The sequence below is a fragment of the Puma concolor genome, chromosome A3 (genome assembly GCF_028749965.1).
Source record: "Puma concolor isolate L17-30 chromosome A3, mPumCon1.1.hap2, whole genome shotgun sequence".
NCBI classification, from domain to species: Eukaryota; Metazoa; Chordata; class Mammalia; order Carnivora; family Felidae; genus Puma; species Puma concolor.
The window spans coordinates 20057924-20076359 of record NC_141669.1 but is presented as its reverse complement, the minus strand read 5'-3'; the positions used below and the strand labels follow the sequence as shown (position 1 = coordinate 20076359).

The 18436-nt window shown below is 51.1% G+C and overlaps 1 protein-coding gene across 4 annotated transcripts in view; it reads left to right on the top strand.

Moving 5' to 3' along the window:
* Nucleotides 1-3015: 3015 nt before the first annotated feature.
* The window catches only part of ADCY3 (adenylate cyclase 3), a 92062-nt gene continuing 76641 nt past the window's right edge, over nt 3016-18436 (top strand). Inside the window, exons 1-2 of one of the 4 annotated variants that reach the window (XM_086700132.1) lie at nt 3016-3919; nt 4431-5259. In XM_086700132.1, the coding sequence (XP_086556258.1) occupies nt 4585-5259 (675 nt within the window). In that variant the 5' untranslated portion in view covers nt 3016-3919; nt 4431-4584. The remainder of the gene's footprint in view (nt 3920-4430; nt 5260-18436) is intronic. The other 3 variants (XM_086700130.1, XM_086700133.1, XM_086700131.1) reach the window with 3 other exon arrangements.

Genomic DNA, 18436 nt, shown 5'->3' with positions numbered 1-18436 from the left:
GATCCGGCCATGAGATGGATGGGAGCTCCTCCCTTTGACTTGCTCTGTGGAGATCTGCCAACCGCTTTGGTTCCCGTTAATTTCCTCCTTCCTCCCAGTGACCCCCTCTAGGGGTTAGTGCTGGGTCATTGCCCTGCCAGGACACACGGCCAGTGCACAGGGGCCAGCTTTGTCCTGTACCACGTGACTCTCTCCTCCAGGTGACAGGATCCAAACCTCTGGGTTGGCAGGAGTTGACAAGGGGTCTGGTCCCTTATGGGACAGTGGTGTGGTGTCTGCCCATCCTTTGGGCCCACCTGTCCACTCTGTCATGCAGCGGACGCATGTCGCCTCTCTGCACTGTCTTGTTCCCTGCCTCGTCGTCCCTGAAGCTTGTGCACACCGGGAAGTACCCAGTGGGGTAGGGAAGCGAGTGCATGAATACTACCCTCTTCCAGCCCTCCAGCGGAAAAGTTCTGAGTTGCTTTTTGCACTCATGGATTGAGCCCTACTGTCCGTGGTGACCACTCATCACACACCCTTGTATTTACCGGCTTCCCCACCTTCTTTCTCTGGGAATCACTTGTCCAATTAAACCAGCTGTCTGCAGGCCCTGGTCTCGGGCTCTGCCTTCAGCTAAGGCCCCAAACAGGGCTCTCCTGGGGCCCAGCACCAGAGAAGCTAATGATCTTCTTTCCTCCCACTTCTCTTTCCCCAGGACACTGGGGTTCTGCTCCGATCTATTGTTTGCTAGATTCGGGAGCCGCCACATTTCCCCAGGGGCCCAAACCACTCCTGTTTATCCAACAACAATTAACACTCTGCAATCATCTGTAGTCTCAAACCATACAAGCAAAGAGGTACCTATCCTTTGTCCTGGGCTAGGGTGGGAGTCAGGACACCCACCCGAGCTGACACAGGAGCTGGGCGTGGTCTTACCAAGTAGGAAGCCGGGCAGGAGAACTCCAAGGCAGCTGACACCCAGGTTCTGTCCCCAGTTTAGGACATGCGTCCTAGGCAAGTCACCCACGCAGCCATTCACGGTCTTGGGTTGCGTGGGTGCGTGCCTGTGTGTACATGTGTTTTAAGATAGATACAAAATGTATAGCTTAGGAACTGAAGACACTTTCTACCCTTTTCTTGAGTGGGGTTATTTTTAACTTCCCTGGACCAGGACATTTCAGCATCAGTGAATGAGGCCCGTGGGTTCCCTCAGGGGCAAGAGGTGCACTTACAAAGTGCCATTTCTTCCTAGGGAAATCATTCATTCAGTGACTATCTGGCTCCAGGTGCCGGAGAAGCTGCGGGAGGCTCTCAGGGCCGGCTGCCCGTCTCCCACTAGTTGTGTTTTCCCTGATGTCTTCCGCATGCAGGACCTTGAGCTGCTTTCCTGCTCTGGAATATTCACTCAGTGGCCTCTGGCTCCTAGGGAGGCCCATGGGGCTTCCCACATCCCCAGGGAAGGGCTGAGCCCATACCCAGAAAGCAGAGTAGGGATGGGAATGTGCTCCGGACGCTCCCCTCCCCCGCGGAGCCTTGTCAGAGGCTTCAGGTCTCTGAGTGCGCCCCTTTCAGAACGAGTCAGATCCTTCCACCCAGTCCTGAAAGGCCCAGTTTCGGGTCATCTCTGATTGCCACCTGGGTGCAGCAGAGGGTCTGTCTTATTGGTTATTTGGTGCCCCCACAGAGACGGCAGGCATCCTGAGGGCAGGGACTGTGTGGCTCCTCTGGCCTGCCCTGATGCCCGGCCCGGCTGTTGATAGGTGTCCACAGCAGAGAGAGGAGGATTGTGGAAGGTCAGGAAGTGGAGTAGTGTAGGCCAGTGATTAGGGCAGGAGGGGCAGTTAATCAGGCTTGTGTTTTTGTTTTTGTTTTTGTTTTTTTTTAACCAGGGGTATCTGTGCAGAAAACTCTCCCTTTGCTAGGTGAGTGTGGTACAAAGGCTGGGACGTGAGGGCAAAGGCCCAGCAAAGAACCCACATGGCCCGGGAGCTGGAGGTGGTCTTGCCAAGTAGGAAGCCGGGCAGGAGAACTCCAAGGATTGTCTTATTACCAGGAAAGGGGGAGGGTGCAATGTGGGTGTCCTTTGTCCCAAAGCAGGCCCAAACAGTATTTATCGGCTTTTCCCCCTTTATTAACACAGGTCCCTTTGTTAAACATAAAAATCATGTCTCCTTTAACATCCTGTAGCCATTCAAAATTAAAAAAAAAAAAAAAAAAACAACAACTTTGGAACACCAAACAAATTAAAACAAAGGGGAAAGGTGCTGTTTTATTCAAATTATGCTCCTCCGAACTCTGATGCTATGCCCCCCGCCTTGGTAATCAATGCCCTGACAGGTTTGGACTGAGGTTGGCAAGTTTTCAGAATTAGTAGAGAGAAGGACAGAAACAGCTGTGATAGCATCAATTCTCTGATGAATCTATTCCTGAGGGATGTGAGGTGGCTGAGGCTTTGGAAAGGGCATTCATGGATGACTCTCAGTGGCACGAAGAGACTTGTCCTTCCAGGGCCTGGATGGCTGAGTTTCTCTCCTCTCTGACTCATTTCTTCTGCTCTCCCCATGGAAGCCCATTCCCTAACGCTGCTGGCAGTCTTCAGCAACTCCCCACCCCCGACCCCGCACTACACACACGTTTTGTTCCCCTTTCCCTTTATCTGAATTCTTAAAGTCTGTGGTTGATCTTGGCAAGGTGTTCTGTCAAAGCCGAGAAACGTAATTTATACTAAGGTGTAGGAGACTAATAGGCTTAACCGTTCACAGGAGCATTTTAGTTTTTAAGCGGAGTTTGTAAACTCAGACCCATCTCAGGCAGGTGGAATGTGCACGGGAGATCTTTCTGAAGCGGATCTCTTTGCGATTCCACGTGCCAGGTGCCTACCGGGCCACTCCTACCCTCCTCCTTCAGGAACAATTCAAACAGAGCTCAGCTGCGGGCCCTTCGGCGGAAGGCTTGGACTGCCAGGGTGGGCGGGGACACTTAGGCCCGGCGCGCCCGGCGGGGCAGCCAGCCCCAAACCTCAGCCCCGGCCTCTCCTCTCCGCGCCCAGAAGGAAGCCGCGGCCAAAGAGGCGGCGGCAGGGGTGCTGCGAGCGCGCCTCACCTGCGGGAGGGCACGTCCCGGGCTTTCATCCTCCGAGACCCGGCCTGCCCAGGGCGGAGGCGGGGGAATCGGTTCGCCCATCCTTCCTGCCCGCCGCCCACCCCGGCGCCTCCACGCAGCAGCCGCAGGCAGCTCGCCTCCGGCCGCTGGGGCGCGGGGCCACCGGGGCCCCTGCGACTCTCGCCCCCGCGCTCCTCCGCCTCCTACCCCACGCCGGCCGCGGGGCTGGATCGGGGCACTCGCCCCCCCCCCCCCCAACTCCGGGACGCGCTCGCCGAGAGGGCGGCGACTGCGGGGAGGGAGGGGCGCCGCCCGCCTCCCGGGGCCTGGAGCGCGCGTGGCCCCGGAGCCGCCGGCGCCGCGCGGGGACTCACACAGTGCAGCGCGCCGCGCCCGGACTCGGCTGGCTCCGCTCGGCGCGCGGGCGGCCCAGAGGATGCTGGCGGGCTGCCCCGGCCTCGGCCCGCGCTCCCGCCCGAGAGGGCCCCGGGTGCGCCCCTAGCCGCGCCGCCGCCGCCGCCACCGCCACAGCGGGGGCGAGAGGGAGGGGTCCGGCCGTGCCGCGAGCCGCAGCCCCGGAGGCGGGCGCCCCCCGATTTTTCAGCCCCCGCCGTCTTCCTCCTCCTGCGGCCGGGCGCCCGCGGATGCTGAGGGGCAGCCCCGCGCCTCTCCCGGCCGGATCCCGGGCCTGACGGTGAGGGGGGGGGGGTCGCCCTCCTGCCGGGGACCGGGACGCTGGCGGGGCGGCGCGGCCCCCGCGCGCCACACGCGTGACCCAGCCCCGCAGCCCGAGCGGGGACCGGCCGGACCACGCGGCTCCAGAGTTCCCGCACAGGTAAATGCAGGGGCAGGCCAGCCTTCCCGAGGGCAGGTAGTGCCCGGAGGCGGAGAGCCGGAGCCGCCCAGGGTTGGGTGGGAGAAGGAAGTAAACACCAGGAAGATTCAGGAATCCCCGGGATGGCTCTGGTTGCTCCCGGGCACGTTTAATCTCCAGATTCTAAGGCTTGGGCCTGTTGGAAATTTAGGTGAGGAAGTCAGGGACTGAGGGAGAAGGGATGACACAGATGGACCCGGAGTGTGAGGGATGGAGAGGTGGCCGGGCCTCTGGCAAGCCACAGACAGGAAACTGGTGAGGACGGGACCAGGTATGAGTGTGTGTGTGTGTGTGTGTGTGTGTGTGTGTGTGTGTGTGGTCCGGTGGTGGCGTGAGTGTGGGGGTGACTGGAGAAGGCCCTGGTCCTGGAGCCTCGGGCAGCAGCGATTCGTTCGGGAGGGGTAGGATGGGTCACGAGAAACCACAGATGGGAATGAAGAGCCGTGTATCTACTTGGCGTTGTCCTTCTAAGTTCCAGATCAGCGCTGCCTGTGCCCTGGAGACCTGCTCTGCATCCTGCTGGAGGTGGCCGGCCCTCGAGAGCCCTGGTAGGTGGCCCGTTCCAGAGCCCTTCCTCTGATCCCGGTCCACCTCTCCTGGGCTGGTAGAAGCAGACAGTCGCCAGGATGCCAAGGAACCAGGGCTTTTCGGAGCCCGAGTACTCGGCTGAGTACTCCGCCGAATACTCGGTCAGCCTGCCCTCTGACCCCGACCGCGGGGTGGGCCGGACCCATGAAATCTCTGTCCGGAACTCGGGATCCTGCCTCTGCCTGCCTCGATTCATGCGGCTGACCTTCGTGCCCGAGTCCTTGGAGAATTTGTACCAGACCTACTTCAAACGGCAGCGCCATGAGACGCTGCTGGTGCTGGTGGTGTTTGCGGCCCTCTTCGACTGCTACGTGGTGGTCATGTGCGCGGTGGTCTACTCCAGCGACAAGCTGGCTCCCCTGGTCGTCGCTGGGATGGGACTGCTGTTGGACATCCTCCTCTTCGTGCTCTGCAAAAAGGGGCTTCTCCCCGACCGTGTCACCCGGAAAGTGGTGCCCTACCTGCTGTGGCTGCTGATAACTGCCCAGATTTTCTCCTACCTGGGCCTGAACTTTGCCCGCGCGCATGCGGCCAGCGACACGGTGGGCTGGCAGACCTTCTTTGTCTTCTCCTTCTTCATCACGCTGCCCCTCAGCCTCAGCCCCATCGTCGTCATCTCCGTGGTCTCCTGTGTTGTGCACACACTCGTCTTGGGGGTCACCGTGGCCCAGCAGCAGCAGGATGGCCTGAAAGGCAGGCACTTGCTGAGGGAGGTGAGTCCCGCCTTGAGTCCCACCCAGGGGCTTCCCTTCCCACCAGCTCTCCTGCAAGGTGGTACCAGTTTCAAAGGTGGGATGGCATTGTTGTCTTTGCCCTTGAGTCAACATATGTTGGGGGAGTGCCTCCGGGGCTCTGGGCTGCTTGTACAGAAAGACCGTCTCTCTCTCAACCTCTGGAGTTTCTCTGGAGCTTCTCTGTGCTTGGCCTGAGGGAGTGGAGGATGTCAGGACATTGGGCCTCAGGGCCACTCTGTCACCCGTGTCCAGCCCAGGTGGGCAGCAGGAAGGCCCACTAGGCCTGGTTCCAAGGCAGCGTCGTCCTGGTCATTGCTTCTGTCCTTGATCTCCAACAAAAAGACCTCTTATGGGGAAGGGGAGGGTTCCCTTAGCCTCTGGTCTCCAGCCTGTCCTTGACTAGCTTCAGCAGTTGACTGACTTGTGTGGACTCAGTGCCCCTCTGTCGGATGGGGACCGTATGGCTGCATAAGTGGTTGTTTTCAAGATCAGAGGGCATGTGGGCGAAGATGCCCTGGGAAACACAAAGGCGTGATGGTCCTAGATCCTGCATCTGCCGCTGGGAGCTCACGGTGTGTAGAGCAGTTGGAAGGTGTGGGGACGTACATGGGGACAGTCGTGCTGGCCATGGTAGTGGAGGGTCTGCTAGTTCTTTGAGGACGCGTTCTGCTGGAAGGGGTGGAGTTTGGGCCACCACTTAACTAATCGCTCCTGGGAGGTGTGATTCTCAGCATCTGAGTTTATCTACTAACCCATCTGGAGGAGCCTGCAGGGCTTAATGAGTTCCACAGTCTTGTGCCCTACCTGCTGCCTCCTTTATTCGTGAGCCCAGAGATGGAAAGTGCCCTGTTCGAGGCTGCATAAGTAGTTACAGTGATCACATGCCTGGAGCGTCCATTTCTCGATTCCGGTTCCAGTGCTCTTCCTCCTATGTCATGATGCTGGCTACATCTCTGCCAAAGCCATTATCATGGTCTCTTGGGCTTGAGAGCTGAGTCTCCATGGGCCCAGCAGTGCCATAGGGGTTGATGTAAGAACCCCAGGGAGCCGTCCCATTGCCTCCCACTTGGTTAGAGGAAAACACAGGTTTTCTGTTTTAACTTTTTCCTGCTCATGCAGGGTCCTCTCTCAGGAAGCCTTGTGCGTTCTGCAGGAGCCCAGCCCCAGGCTGGTGCGCACGGGCCCCATGAGTACACCAGGAGTTCCCTTGGTTTTTCTTCCGATGCCCTGTTCACATAAAGTGACAATCCGCCATTGCTACCTTGACTTTTGAGTCCGTGAACTTTAGCTTGTGCCTCTGCCAGTCAAGGGTCCTGCTGGAAGCTATCTGGGGAAGAGTGGCAGGGGTCATTCCTGCTTGGAAATGGTAGGAAGCACAGCTCAGAGCAGACAGGCGGGTGGGCATGGCAGCCTTTGGGGTCTGACCTCCAACTCAGAACCGTTACTTTCTACTAAACAGTCACTTCTGGCATCTTCCTCCCTGTCTGGGCCCCTGGACCACAGGAGATTCCCATATGCTTCGCTGTCCCTTAAGAGAGCAAAAACAAATTCTCCCCTTTGGAGCCCAGCCACTAAACTCGTGATTTGTTGGTATCCTTTGGGTGCTGCTAAGAAGAGACAAAAAACCCAAAAGATTAGGAAACTGGGAAAAAAAACGAAGTAAATAGAAGATAACAATATTAGCATCCCAGGAGAGCATGGCCCTGGCATGGAAGCAGTGCCCTGAATGTGACTTTGGGAATGGAGGGGAAGGAGGAGGTCCCTCTCAAGGTCCATTTGGGAGCCTGAGATAGAATGCAGGAGGCCCCAGCTTTCAGTGGGCTGCATTCCAGAAGTTTGAGTCACTTGTTTGGAACTAATGTGCCTTTTTAAAAGGTGCCTGGGTTCCCAGACCCACTTGCCCAAGTTTTCCTTAAGTCACAGAGTCCCTGCATTCAGTATTTCTGAATGTGGTGGACACTAAGCCCCAGGTGGCTGTGTGCGCTGTGGGGAGAACACCGGATATATCTCTCCTCCAGCTGTGTAATGAAGCAACACCCACCTGCCCTCTGCTCCTGCGGGCCCATGTTACCTCCTGGGATCAAGGGTAGGATGGGACGGAGATGTGAGAATGGGGCAGCCGGATCCCCAACTAGGGTAACCCCAGGAATGTTCTCCAGACCCCAGCACCACCGTGCTTTTCTTTCTCTTGCCTAAAGACTCCCCTTTTCTTTTTCTTTGCCCGTCACCTGTTGGATCCAGCCAGTGACTCCCTCCTGGGCCGGTGGGGGGCGGTGAATTGGGTTCCAGCAGGCACTGGGTCTGGGGGCTTTGGGAATGCTCCTGTTGCTGCTGCCACCGGCAGCACTAAGAAGCATTTTCACTGTCGATGGCTTCCTCCTCTGCACCCTTCGTGCTCTCAAACCCATACTCCTCTAGTGGGGGGTAGGGGATAGACAGGGACAGGGAGACCTCAGGGTAGCCTGAAATGTCAGCGGCAAGACATCCAGCCTGCCCTGGGCTCTTCTCCTAGGAGGCGGGAAGGTTGGGGTTCTGACCAGAAAAGTAGGTCGAGCCGGGCTGTCAGACGGGGTGTGGGATTGGGGTGTTGTTGGGGTTTCACTTATTAGTGGATGAGTGAAGATTACTGAGCAATAGTATGGGCCTTGCTGCCTGTGGGGTCTGGGGATAATGGGAATCAGACAATCCCAGTCCGAGGCTGGGGGGTGTAGGGGAGCTGGGCTGGGGGGAGCAAGCTGCAGCTAGTGGGGTCTCCGCACATCCCTCCCCTTGCCTGGGTCCTGGCACCACCCTCCTCTTATGGCACAACTTGCCCTCTACTGCCCCAAACTGCCCCTTAGGGTGATGTGGTGGAGCAGGATGGGGTCCAGGGCAGGGCTAGGCAGCAGCTGATGGGGGAAGGGGGGGTGGGCAGAAAACGCAGCTAAGGTGGTAGGGAGCATTCCTGAGGCCAGTGGCAATTCCCAAGACCCTCAATGTGCCCACACAACCTGTTCCCTTCTGGCGGGGTTGTTAAAGAGTCTGTGACCGGTTAGGGGCAAGGAACAATATTTGAAAACTATTTCATAGCAGAAAGGCTGTTTGGGAGCAAAATTTTCTCTTGGAATTAATAGCCTGTTAAGACCTTTATTTACAAATGGGAACACGATATGCCGGGGATGTGTAATTCCTTCACATGTACACATCACACAGCATTCACCCCATGGATGGACATTCCGCTCCGGGGGGGCTGGAGGCAGCTATAGGAGGGATATTGTGTGAGAGGGCTGATGCTTCCAGACTCCTTCATCCACAGGCTGGAGTTTAGGGTTCTATATACATCATCCCATTTGATTCTGGATGTTACTGGCTCCATTTTACAGATGAGGAAACTGAGGCTCAGGGAGGTTGAGAGTTAGTGGAGGGGCTGGATAACGGGGGAGGGGTCCCTGCTGAGTGAGAAGGGGGGATGATGGGGAGAGGGGGCAGGACATATCCAGAGGCTTCCCTGAGATCCTCTCTTCCTCTGGAATGCAGGCTTCTGAGCCTCTTCCTGCTTCTCTGGCTGCCCCGAAATGCGTTCGCTGAGTGGTGTTGAAGAAAGGTACCAAGAGGTGGGAGGCCCTAAAATATCACAGCAGGCACCCCCCTGTCTCCCCCTGGGAATTGGATACAAGGAAGGGAGAGGCCATGACGGACTCTTCCTGGTGGGGACATGGTGGGTATGTGTGAGATGAAATGTGATGAATTGGGGCAGGAGGACAGCAGGCTGGGGGGCTCTGAGCAACCAGAGGCATCAGGGTGAGAGAGGCAGGTGTGCAGGAAACGGGCGGGGAGGCAAAGCCACCGTCCCAGAGTGGGACAGAAGGGTCATCCCTCTGCGCCGTGTGCGCAGCTGGGCATGTTTTAGGAACCAGAATACTAAGGAAAGGTGTAGAAGGGATGGGGAGGCATCAAATCCAGCTGTGGAAGAACAGTGCATTACTGAACATGGAAACAACTTTGCAGAAAATCACCCCCTCAATCCCATCCCGGTTGTGTGTGTGTGTGTGTGTGTGTGTGTGTGTGTGTGTGTGTGGCCTTTTCTGATCCTCCTGTATGTGAGAACAGCTTTTCTAGTATGTCCTTGTCGTGCATATGCAGTGGGTCCTTTCACCATGTTACCTCACTCATGTTTGGCCATGAATATCGGATCCCTCATGTTTATTTTAAATTGGCACTTTATCATTAGCTGGTTTTCCTGGAGAGTAAACTAAAGCCTGGGGCTGGGCCAGTAGTGGAGGACTGGGTAGCAGTGCCAGTCGGACCCCAACATCCATGCCCGGGTCTCCCCTTGCCCCGCCCCCAGGCTTGCTTTGTAAACTCCAGGATGCACACACACGTACGCCCCTGGACTTGGTCTGCCCAACAGCCCTGGTGAATGCTTCTAGAGGTGGACTTCCTAGGACTCCAAGGTCATTCTTGTTCTCCAGTTCCTTCACGTTTGTACGCTAAACCCCCTAGGGTGTTCCAACCCTGAATACATATTCAGACCTTCCCTCCCTGGCCCCGCCTCCACTGTGTCCTCTTGATAGGCACTTTTTTTTTTTTTTTTTTTGAGACTGAGCATGGTGAATGTGGTGAATGAATAAGCACAAGGGAGGAGCAGAGAGGTAAGGGGAGAGAGAATCTTAAGCAGGCTCCACGCTCCGTGCTGAGCCCCACGCGGGGCTCAAGCCTGCAACCCTGGGATCGTGACCTGAGCTGAAATCAAGAGTTGGACATTTAACCAACTGAGCTACCCAGGCACCCCGTTGATATGCACTCTTGATGATAGGCTTCTGTGGGTGTAATCCTGACCAACGCTCAGCTGTGTGTGCTCAGGGGGAACACCCACGTGCAAGGCCAGGCCCACTGAATATGGAGTATAGACAGGATGCCCTCATTCACTGAACTCTTGCTGTGTTTCCGGTAAGTAGCTCCCAGCAGGAGGTAGATATTGTTTTCATTTACAGATGGGGAACCTGAAATGTTTATAAGTGACATGACTGGTCTAAGGCCATATAGCGAGCAGGTGGCAGATCAGGATTCAAACCCAGATCAGTGAGGTAACAGAGTTCCTTCTCTTCAAACATAAAAGAACCCCTTAGACTGTCTTTCCTCAGACCTGTTGAGATAAAGTTCCAGCAGGGATAGGGTCCCAACCCTCAGAAGGCGCTATGTGACAGAGGATGAGGTGTTTCTAGGGGCAGGCATATTGCTACTGATCAAGGCGTATAGCTGTCCAGAGATTGAATGGGGGTTGCAACCAAAAGCCTACATACTTCTGTGACTTCTGGAGATTTCATTAGGTCCTGGGACAGTGTAGTTCCTGATGTCTCTGCAGCGATGACCCATTCATCAAGAAAATATTAAGTTACATTTAGTATAAGATGGGGTGTGGTATTGCATTCTAAAAACCTTTTTGGCCAGAGTTTTGATAAAAACTAGTTTGGATATTTTGGTTCTCTAGGAAACTCTTTAATGTGGAATGGCCCACTTCTCTTTGGCCTTACTGCACATAAATGCATCCAATTTACTAAGTGTTTCAGTTATCTATTGCTGTAACAACCTCAGAATAATAGCTTACTATCTTATTCTGTGGGTTGACTGTGGTCAGCTGGACAGTTTTTCTGTTTCAGGTGGCACTGGCTGGGGTCACTCACTTGACCGCCTGGGCTGTTGCATTCAGCCATTGGCATTCAGCTGACCACTATGCTGGAAAGCTCTAGGGAGGCCTGGAGCCTTGGAGCTCCTCTAAGTGACCTCTCCACGTGGTTAGCTTGGGTTTCCTCACAGGTGTGGTGGTCTCTGGGAGGAAATGGCAGCTACCAGAGTTGTTTTTAGAGGCTAGACTGGTCACTGTGGTCAAAGAAGGTCACGCTAACCTGGATGCAAGATAAGGGGACCTTCTACCCCTTGATGTGAGAGTGGCCCGTGCATACAGGGAGGAAAGGGATGGAGAGCAGGCATCCTCTGAGGCTGCCTACCAAACCAGGGGACACATGGGGGATGCTAGGGAGAAGGGGTTAAAGAAATCCATGAGTCTGGGTAGGATACCAAAATACCATGTGACCACAGGATGCTTCAAAAGTTAGAAATGTGGTCCAGAGCAAGGCGTAATATAACTTCTTTAAGGTATTGCTTCTCTATGAAATCCATGATTTCTATGATTTTTCAGAAATTTTTAGAAACTGCGGCGCACATAAAAAAAGACAGTGGCTCATAGTTCATTTGCGTGAGCTTTTCATGCGTTATATTTTTGAGAAGGATCCTCTTGTCAAGGGTGCAGACCTGCTCTGTCCAGGGCACTGTGCCAATTTACAGGGAAGCTGTCTCTGCATCCAACCACAACCCCAGCACCAGTGCTGGTCCTTTCTCTCCACACATCATCTAGATCAGCAGCCTGGCTTTGATATTTGTATTCCTTTCCCAGGAGGTGGGAGTTTGCTCATGTACATGTTTCAGAAACATGTCAAATTTGTCTTTCTTAACAGGTTGTCATTGCCTCAAGGAGAGGCTAAGACTGATCGTAGAATTCCTTTGCAGCCCTTTGTGATGCCTTGGTTGTGACTTCGCTCTATACATGTTGAATATGTACGTTCCTGCTCTGGTTTTGCCTTTATTTCCTTTCCCATCAACTCATTGAGAGTTTCATAAATCTTTGGCTAGATCCAAGATTGGGGAAATGTTTTAGGGTTAAGCCGAGTGATTTGAGAATCATTATTTTTTAAGTTTATTTATTTTGAGAGGGAGAGGGAGTGTAAGAGAGAGCATGAACCGAAGAGGGCCAGAGAGAGAATCCCAAGCAGCCTCCATGCTGTCAGCACAGAGCCCCATGTGGGGCTCGATCTCACAAACAGGGAGATGATGACCTAAGTTGAAACCAAGAGTCAGATGGTTAACCCACTGAGCCACCCAGGAACCCCAAAAATTATTTTTTAAGGAAAGATTTATATAAAACCTTTCAGGGGTGCTAATCAATACTCCTTTGCCACTTGTTCATATCCTTGTGTAGGGAAAAACAGCAATAGAGGAGGGTTTTTAGGAGCCCAAAAAATGGGTCATAGATATCCTGTTGGCCTAATTCTAATCTCCTTGCACAAAAATGATTTGTGTGAGATCATTTAGGAGAATAGCTGAGCAGAGTTGGAGCTGTTACCATCCCACCTTCTCTGCTTGTTCCTGTAGTTGGAGAAACTTAATTCCTTCCATCACTTATCAAATATTTCATCAGGGTTGTAAGCATTGATCTAGTCAGAGTATACAGAGAATGTCTAAAACTTAGCCCCTTCCTCAAGGAGCTCATGGGCTATGGTGCAAGTCCTGTTAGTGAGGACCTACCTAGGGAAACCAGAAGGCTTCTAAAGAGCTGGCCATTGAGCTGGAATTTGAAGGATGAGTAGGAGTTTGCTAGGTGGAGTAATGGGAGCGGGGCTTCTCAGTCAGAGTCCTAGGAGGTTCTCACTTGGTCAGGACTGGTGAGCATTATTATGTGACAGGAGCATGAGTGGGTGATAGGAGCTGGAGAGACAAGGCGCAGAGAAGCCAGATAGCAGAAAGGCTAAAGGATTTTTTGGCCTTTATTCCTACAATGATGAGGTCCATTGTAGGAATTTTAGCAGGGGCAGATAGGATCTGATTTGCATTTAGAAGAGTCATTCTGGTGGACTTGAGTGAGGGCAAGACTGATTAGGAGACTTCTAAAATCATCCAGGCATGATGCCGTGAGAGCCATCCACCAACATGGAAATGGGATGGAGAAGAGGACTTCAGTTTGAGGTGTCCATGGGACATCTGGGTAGAACCATCAGATTATTCAGTGGGTAATTATTTGAAAAAAATTTTTTTTGATGTTTGTTTATTTTTGAGAGAGAGAGAGAATGAATGAATGAATGAGAATGAATGGGGGAGGGACAGAGAGCAAGGGAGACACAGAATCCAAAGCAGGCTGCAAGCTTTGAGCTGTCAGCACAGAGCCTGAGTGGGGCTCGAACTCACGAGCCGTGAGATCATGACCTGAGCCAAAGTTGGATGCCCAACCGACTGAGCCATCAGTGGGTAATTACTGAACACCAGGCCCTGTGTTCAAGATCTGGAGCTTAGAAGAGAAATCTAGAGTTTCAGATTTGGGAATCATTAGCATTTAAATGGCCCCCATCACCACAGAGAGGGTGCATTTTGCCCAAGGAAAGTGTGGAATCCAGAGAAGTAGGCTTAGGACCTAGCATTAGGGAGGAGCCCAGATGAGGAGTTCCCTAGCCCAGAGCATCCATGCCCCACCCCATCTACAAATACAGCTTAATTTCTTCCTTGCCCATATGGATGCCTCATTTCTTTTCCTTGTCTGATTGCTATGGCTCGGTCTTTCAGCACCATGTTGGATAAACATGGCAAGAGTAGACATGTTTGTGTCGTTCCTGATCTTAGAAGAAAAGGACTCAGCTTTTCACTATCGGGTATGATGTTAGCTGTGCATTTTTCATATATGGCCTTTATTACATTGAGGTATGTTCCCTCTGAACCCACTTTGTTGAGAGTTTTTATCATGAACAGATGTTGAATTTCAGCAGATGCTTTTTTTGCGTCTTTGAGATGATCATATGATTTTTATCCATTTTGTTGATGTGGTGTATTGTGTTGATTGATTAGCAAATATTGAACCATTCTTGCATCCCTGGAATAAATTCCACATTTGATTGTGGTGAATGATATTTTTAATGTATTATTGAATATGTTTTGCTAGTATTTTGTTGAGGATTTTTGCATCTGTGTATATCAGGGATATTGGCCAGTAGTTTTCTTTCTTCCTTCCTTCCTTCCTTCCTTCCTTCCTTCCTTCCTTCCTTCCTTCCTTCCTTCCTATGTCTTTGGCTGGTTTTAGTGTCCGCATAATGTTGGCCTCATAGAATACATTTAGAAGCTTTCTTTGCTTTTCTATTTTTTGGAATAGGTTGATGAAAATTGGTATTGTCTCTTTAAATGTTTGGTAGAATTCTCTTGTGAATCCATCTGATCCTGGACTCTTATTTTATGGTAGTTTTGATTATCAATTCAATTTTGTTACTAGTAATTGGTCAATTCAGGTTTTCTATTTCTTCCTGATTAACTTTTGGAAGATTGTATGTTTTTAGGAATTTATCCATTTCTTCTAGGTTGTCCAGTTTTTGGCATATAATTTTTCATAGGGTTCTCTTACAATCCTTTGTATTTCTGTGGTGTCCGTTGTTACTTCCACTTTTGTTTCTGATTTATTTTATTTATTTGGGTCCTTTTTTTCTTGATGAGTCGGGCTAAAGGTTTATCAATTTTGTTTATCTTTTCAAAGAACCAGCTCCTGGTTTCACTGATTTTTTTTTTTTTTCGATTTTTTTTTTTTCAGTCTCTGTCATTTATTTCTGGTCTTGATCTTCATTATTTTTTTTTTTCTACTCACCTTGGGTTTTGTTTGTTCTTTTTTTAGTTTCTTTAGGTGTAAGATTGGATTGTTTGAGCTCCCTCTCGGCCAGTCTATGTCTGATGCCTCTTCCTTCCTCTGATCAGGTTTTCAGCTGTTTCCTCCAGCAAAGTTCCTCTTTGTGGTTTCTAAGAAATTTCCTTTGATTAGTAATGAAGGTTTTTCTTTTCCCTTTCCTCTCTTCAAGAATGCTTTCTTTGTTGTAAACAGAACAGAAAATGACATGTTTAAGATGAAATCCCACCCCACCCTTCACCCCCACTCAAAACCCCAAAGTACGTGGTCTGGATTTGAACCTTTGCAAGATTTCCACGGTTGTGGTTTGTTGTTCCTGCACCATTTCAAGACTGGTCCTCGTGAAATGTAACCAGCTGAGTCTGATCTGGCAGCATAAGGTCAGGCAGCTGCCCCTCCCAGTTCCATGGTCGGCTCTAGGTGGGCTTCTTGGCTACCCTGGGAAGGCTCTTTTTCACTCGGTGGGACCGGGTCCTGGATAATTGATCCCCGTGGGCCAAATTCGTAAGAGACTGACTGGTAAGCCCAAGGCTTGGTCGCCAACTTGATGATAGTAGATGGACCTGGCTACCCTCCTAAGGAGGGAAATACTACGTATGTCTGTTACTCGGTACATGTTTGCTACAAATTCCTAAGAAACCAGATCAGTAATTTCCTGAAGGGGAATTGAGCAAAGGACAGTGCATGGTGCTGAGGGTGGGTCCTCGTCTCAGGATGGGAACTGCTCCTGCTGCCCATAGGCCCATTTCCCAGTGTTGGCGACTCCGTCCGTTAGACATAGCCTCCCTCTGATAGCCAGGAAAGTGGCACAATTCTCTCTCCAGCTCTTTTTCTAAACTCCTACATGTGATTATAGTTTATACTTCACAAGCACTCTGGAAGACACTAACACCCCCACCCCTACCCCCACCGCACACTGGGATTGTAGTTGTTTAAATCACCCATCTCTGGGAACACACCTGGGACCTTGTCTCTTTATTTCAGAAAGGACCCAATGTAGCGTGATTATTTTAGGGAGCATTTTCTCTTCCTTCCATAGTGTCTGGTCTCAGACCCTGCTGACCTCTATAGTTATAAACCAGTGAAGGGACCTTGGGGGCCTGGCCTGCCAATGGGCTTTGTGCTTTGAGAATCCATAAAGGCACCGGCTTCACAGTTATTTGACTCAAAGTACTTCCTAGCTCCCAACTTACCAACTTTAAGAGCTTAGGCATGTTATTTAATCTGTCTAGTCTCTGCCTCTGTGAAATGGGGTAATCTTCCTTCACTGGGTCATTGCAGTGATGAAATGCACTAACCTATGTACCTGGCTTTCCGGTGTAGGGCTGAGGCACCGCTGGGCCTAGCAGTGCCTGTTGCTCTGGCTTTTGCTGTCGTTATTACTGGCTCCGCTGGAGAGGAATTTTAGAACAACTTGGGCCAGTCCCAAGGGAGAGAAGAGAAGCTCCATGCTCCAGATGTCTGGAGGGCACCGTGGTTGGGTCATTGGAAACTTAACTCCGCTTATTGGGGGATAGGGGAGCTAGGCCAACATTTTGTTGTTGTTGCCTTAGACACGTTAGAGGGAACGAACTTTTCAGGTGAAGTTTCCCATGAGGACAAAGAACACTGGACTTTTAACGCAGGCTTTTTGTCCTTTGATTTTTTGGGGGGTTTCTTTTGCTTGCTTTTGTTTTGTACCATAGCAGTGACCTTTCATTTAATGTCTTTCTCTATTTTGAGAAGGATGAATTAAGAGTAGGTAGCGGGTGAAGAAAGGCTCCAGAATGATTTGGACTGGAGGAATGTCAAATCATTCTTCCATTGGGTCAAATCACTTGGGCCATGTGGAGCTTGGTTTCTTTATTGAGAATAAAGAGGACCCTGGGGCTGTGGGACAGCCCTCCTGGGTGGCCTCGCTTTGCTTCTCTTCACCAGCATACGCTAATACACACTTCCTGAGACTTCTCACTGGATTTGGAGATGGAAAGGATCTTCGGGGCTCATGGTCCAACTCGCAGGCTGTGGACTCCCCAGCACATACTCTAGTCTTGGCTTCCATTTCTCTGGGGATGGGGCACTCCCCTTCCTTCAGAACAGCCTCATTGGTCTGAAGGTGCTGTTAAAACTAATTACAAAGGACATTTACATAGATCTTTAAAATATTTTTTATCTACTGAATGTCTTTAGGCCTCATACCTACTTTGAGTTGATATTCTTGCCTCTGGCATTGTAGATGGAGAGAAAGGGAAGGAAGGACATGGTGCAAATATGGTGCCCAGAACCACAGTGAAAATGCAAGCAGGTTAATCTCAGGTCTTCAGATCCAAATGCAGTGAAAATGCTCTTACCAGGTGAGATTGGGACATGTCGGTGGTCAGTTAATGTGCAAAGTTCTCGTGATGGTGGCCACACAGCTGTGTGTCAAAACACATAGACTCTACACCAAAAAGAGTGAATGTCACTGTAAGGAAAGGGACTAAAAATCAAAGCTTGGAAAGATAGTAGGCGATGGATGACCTCAGTACAGTGCGGTAAGAGCTGTGATACCTCTGTGGACACACTGTGGGGTGAGGGAGCAGGCTTGGATGGGCCCTAATAGAGCCTTTTGGGGCTCTGAATCATGATTGTGGGTGTAGTCACATAGCTGTAGGCATTTGTCAGCACTCATCAAAATACACACTTGCTGATTGTATGTAAAGAGTAATGCAGTGAGGTAGATTTTTAGAAAGTCCGTAAAATCCAGGAACCCAAAGCAGTTGTACGTATATACACATTTATATGTATTTAACATTATTTTGATTGAATACACTTAGCTGTATGGTCACCTGCTTATCTTTTGTTGAGGGAGAGATCTTTCTTTTGTGTCTAGGTGCCCACATTGGTTTCCCTTGTAGTTAAGATGTGTCATCTGTAATTTCCAGTTTCTTTTAAAGGAGAGAGAATTCAGTAGGAAATAATCTGGGTACAGGATTTTAGATTTTTATGACTTCCTGGCCATGTTTTTGCTATTATCTTGTTCACTTACTTTTTAAAAACATTTTTTTAATGTTTTTATTTATTTTTGAGAGAGAGAACGAGTGGGAGAGGGGCAGAGAGAGAGAGGGGGAGACACAGAAGCTGAAGCAGGCTCCAGGCTCTGAGCTGTCAGCACAGAGCCCAGCGCAGGGCTTGAACTCCTCATGAGCATGAGATCATGACCTGAGCCAAAGTTAGACACTCAACCGACTGAGCCGCCCAGGCGCCCCTATCTTGCTCACTTCTAATTTACTACTTTACTAATTTTAGCTGTTCACTCAAAAACTTCCAGAATATTCACTTTTCTTAGAAACCATTGCCTTTTTTTCAAACTCCTATTCTGTTTAGGTTATATATAAATTATGTAAATAGGATACCAAAAAACAGCTGACATAACCAGGCTTGGGACTAAACACAGCTGCCTGTGGGGAAACACTCCAGAAGTTAGAGCAGAAATGCAGGAGTGTTCTAGAGAGGATCCTGCCAGCTGTGTGTGTAAGGCCAGTGGGTCTTATTGAGGGACGGATGGTCTTGACTCATCTGGAATATTCAGTGCTGTCCCACGCTCCTGGCCCTTCTATTTGAGCCCCATCCTGCCCTCTCTTAGTGTCTGTTCCCTGTTCAAGTGTATGCAGAGAAAGTGCTGTGCACCTGCCTCCTGTCTTCTGCCCGGCAGCCCTTCTGGTATTT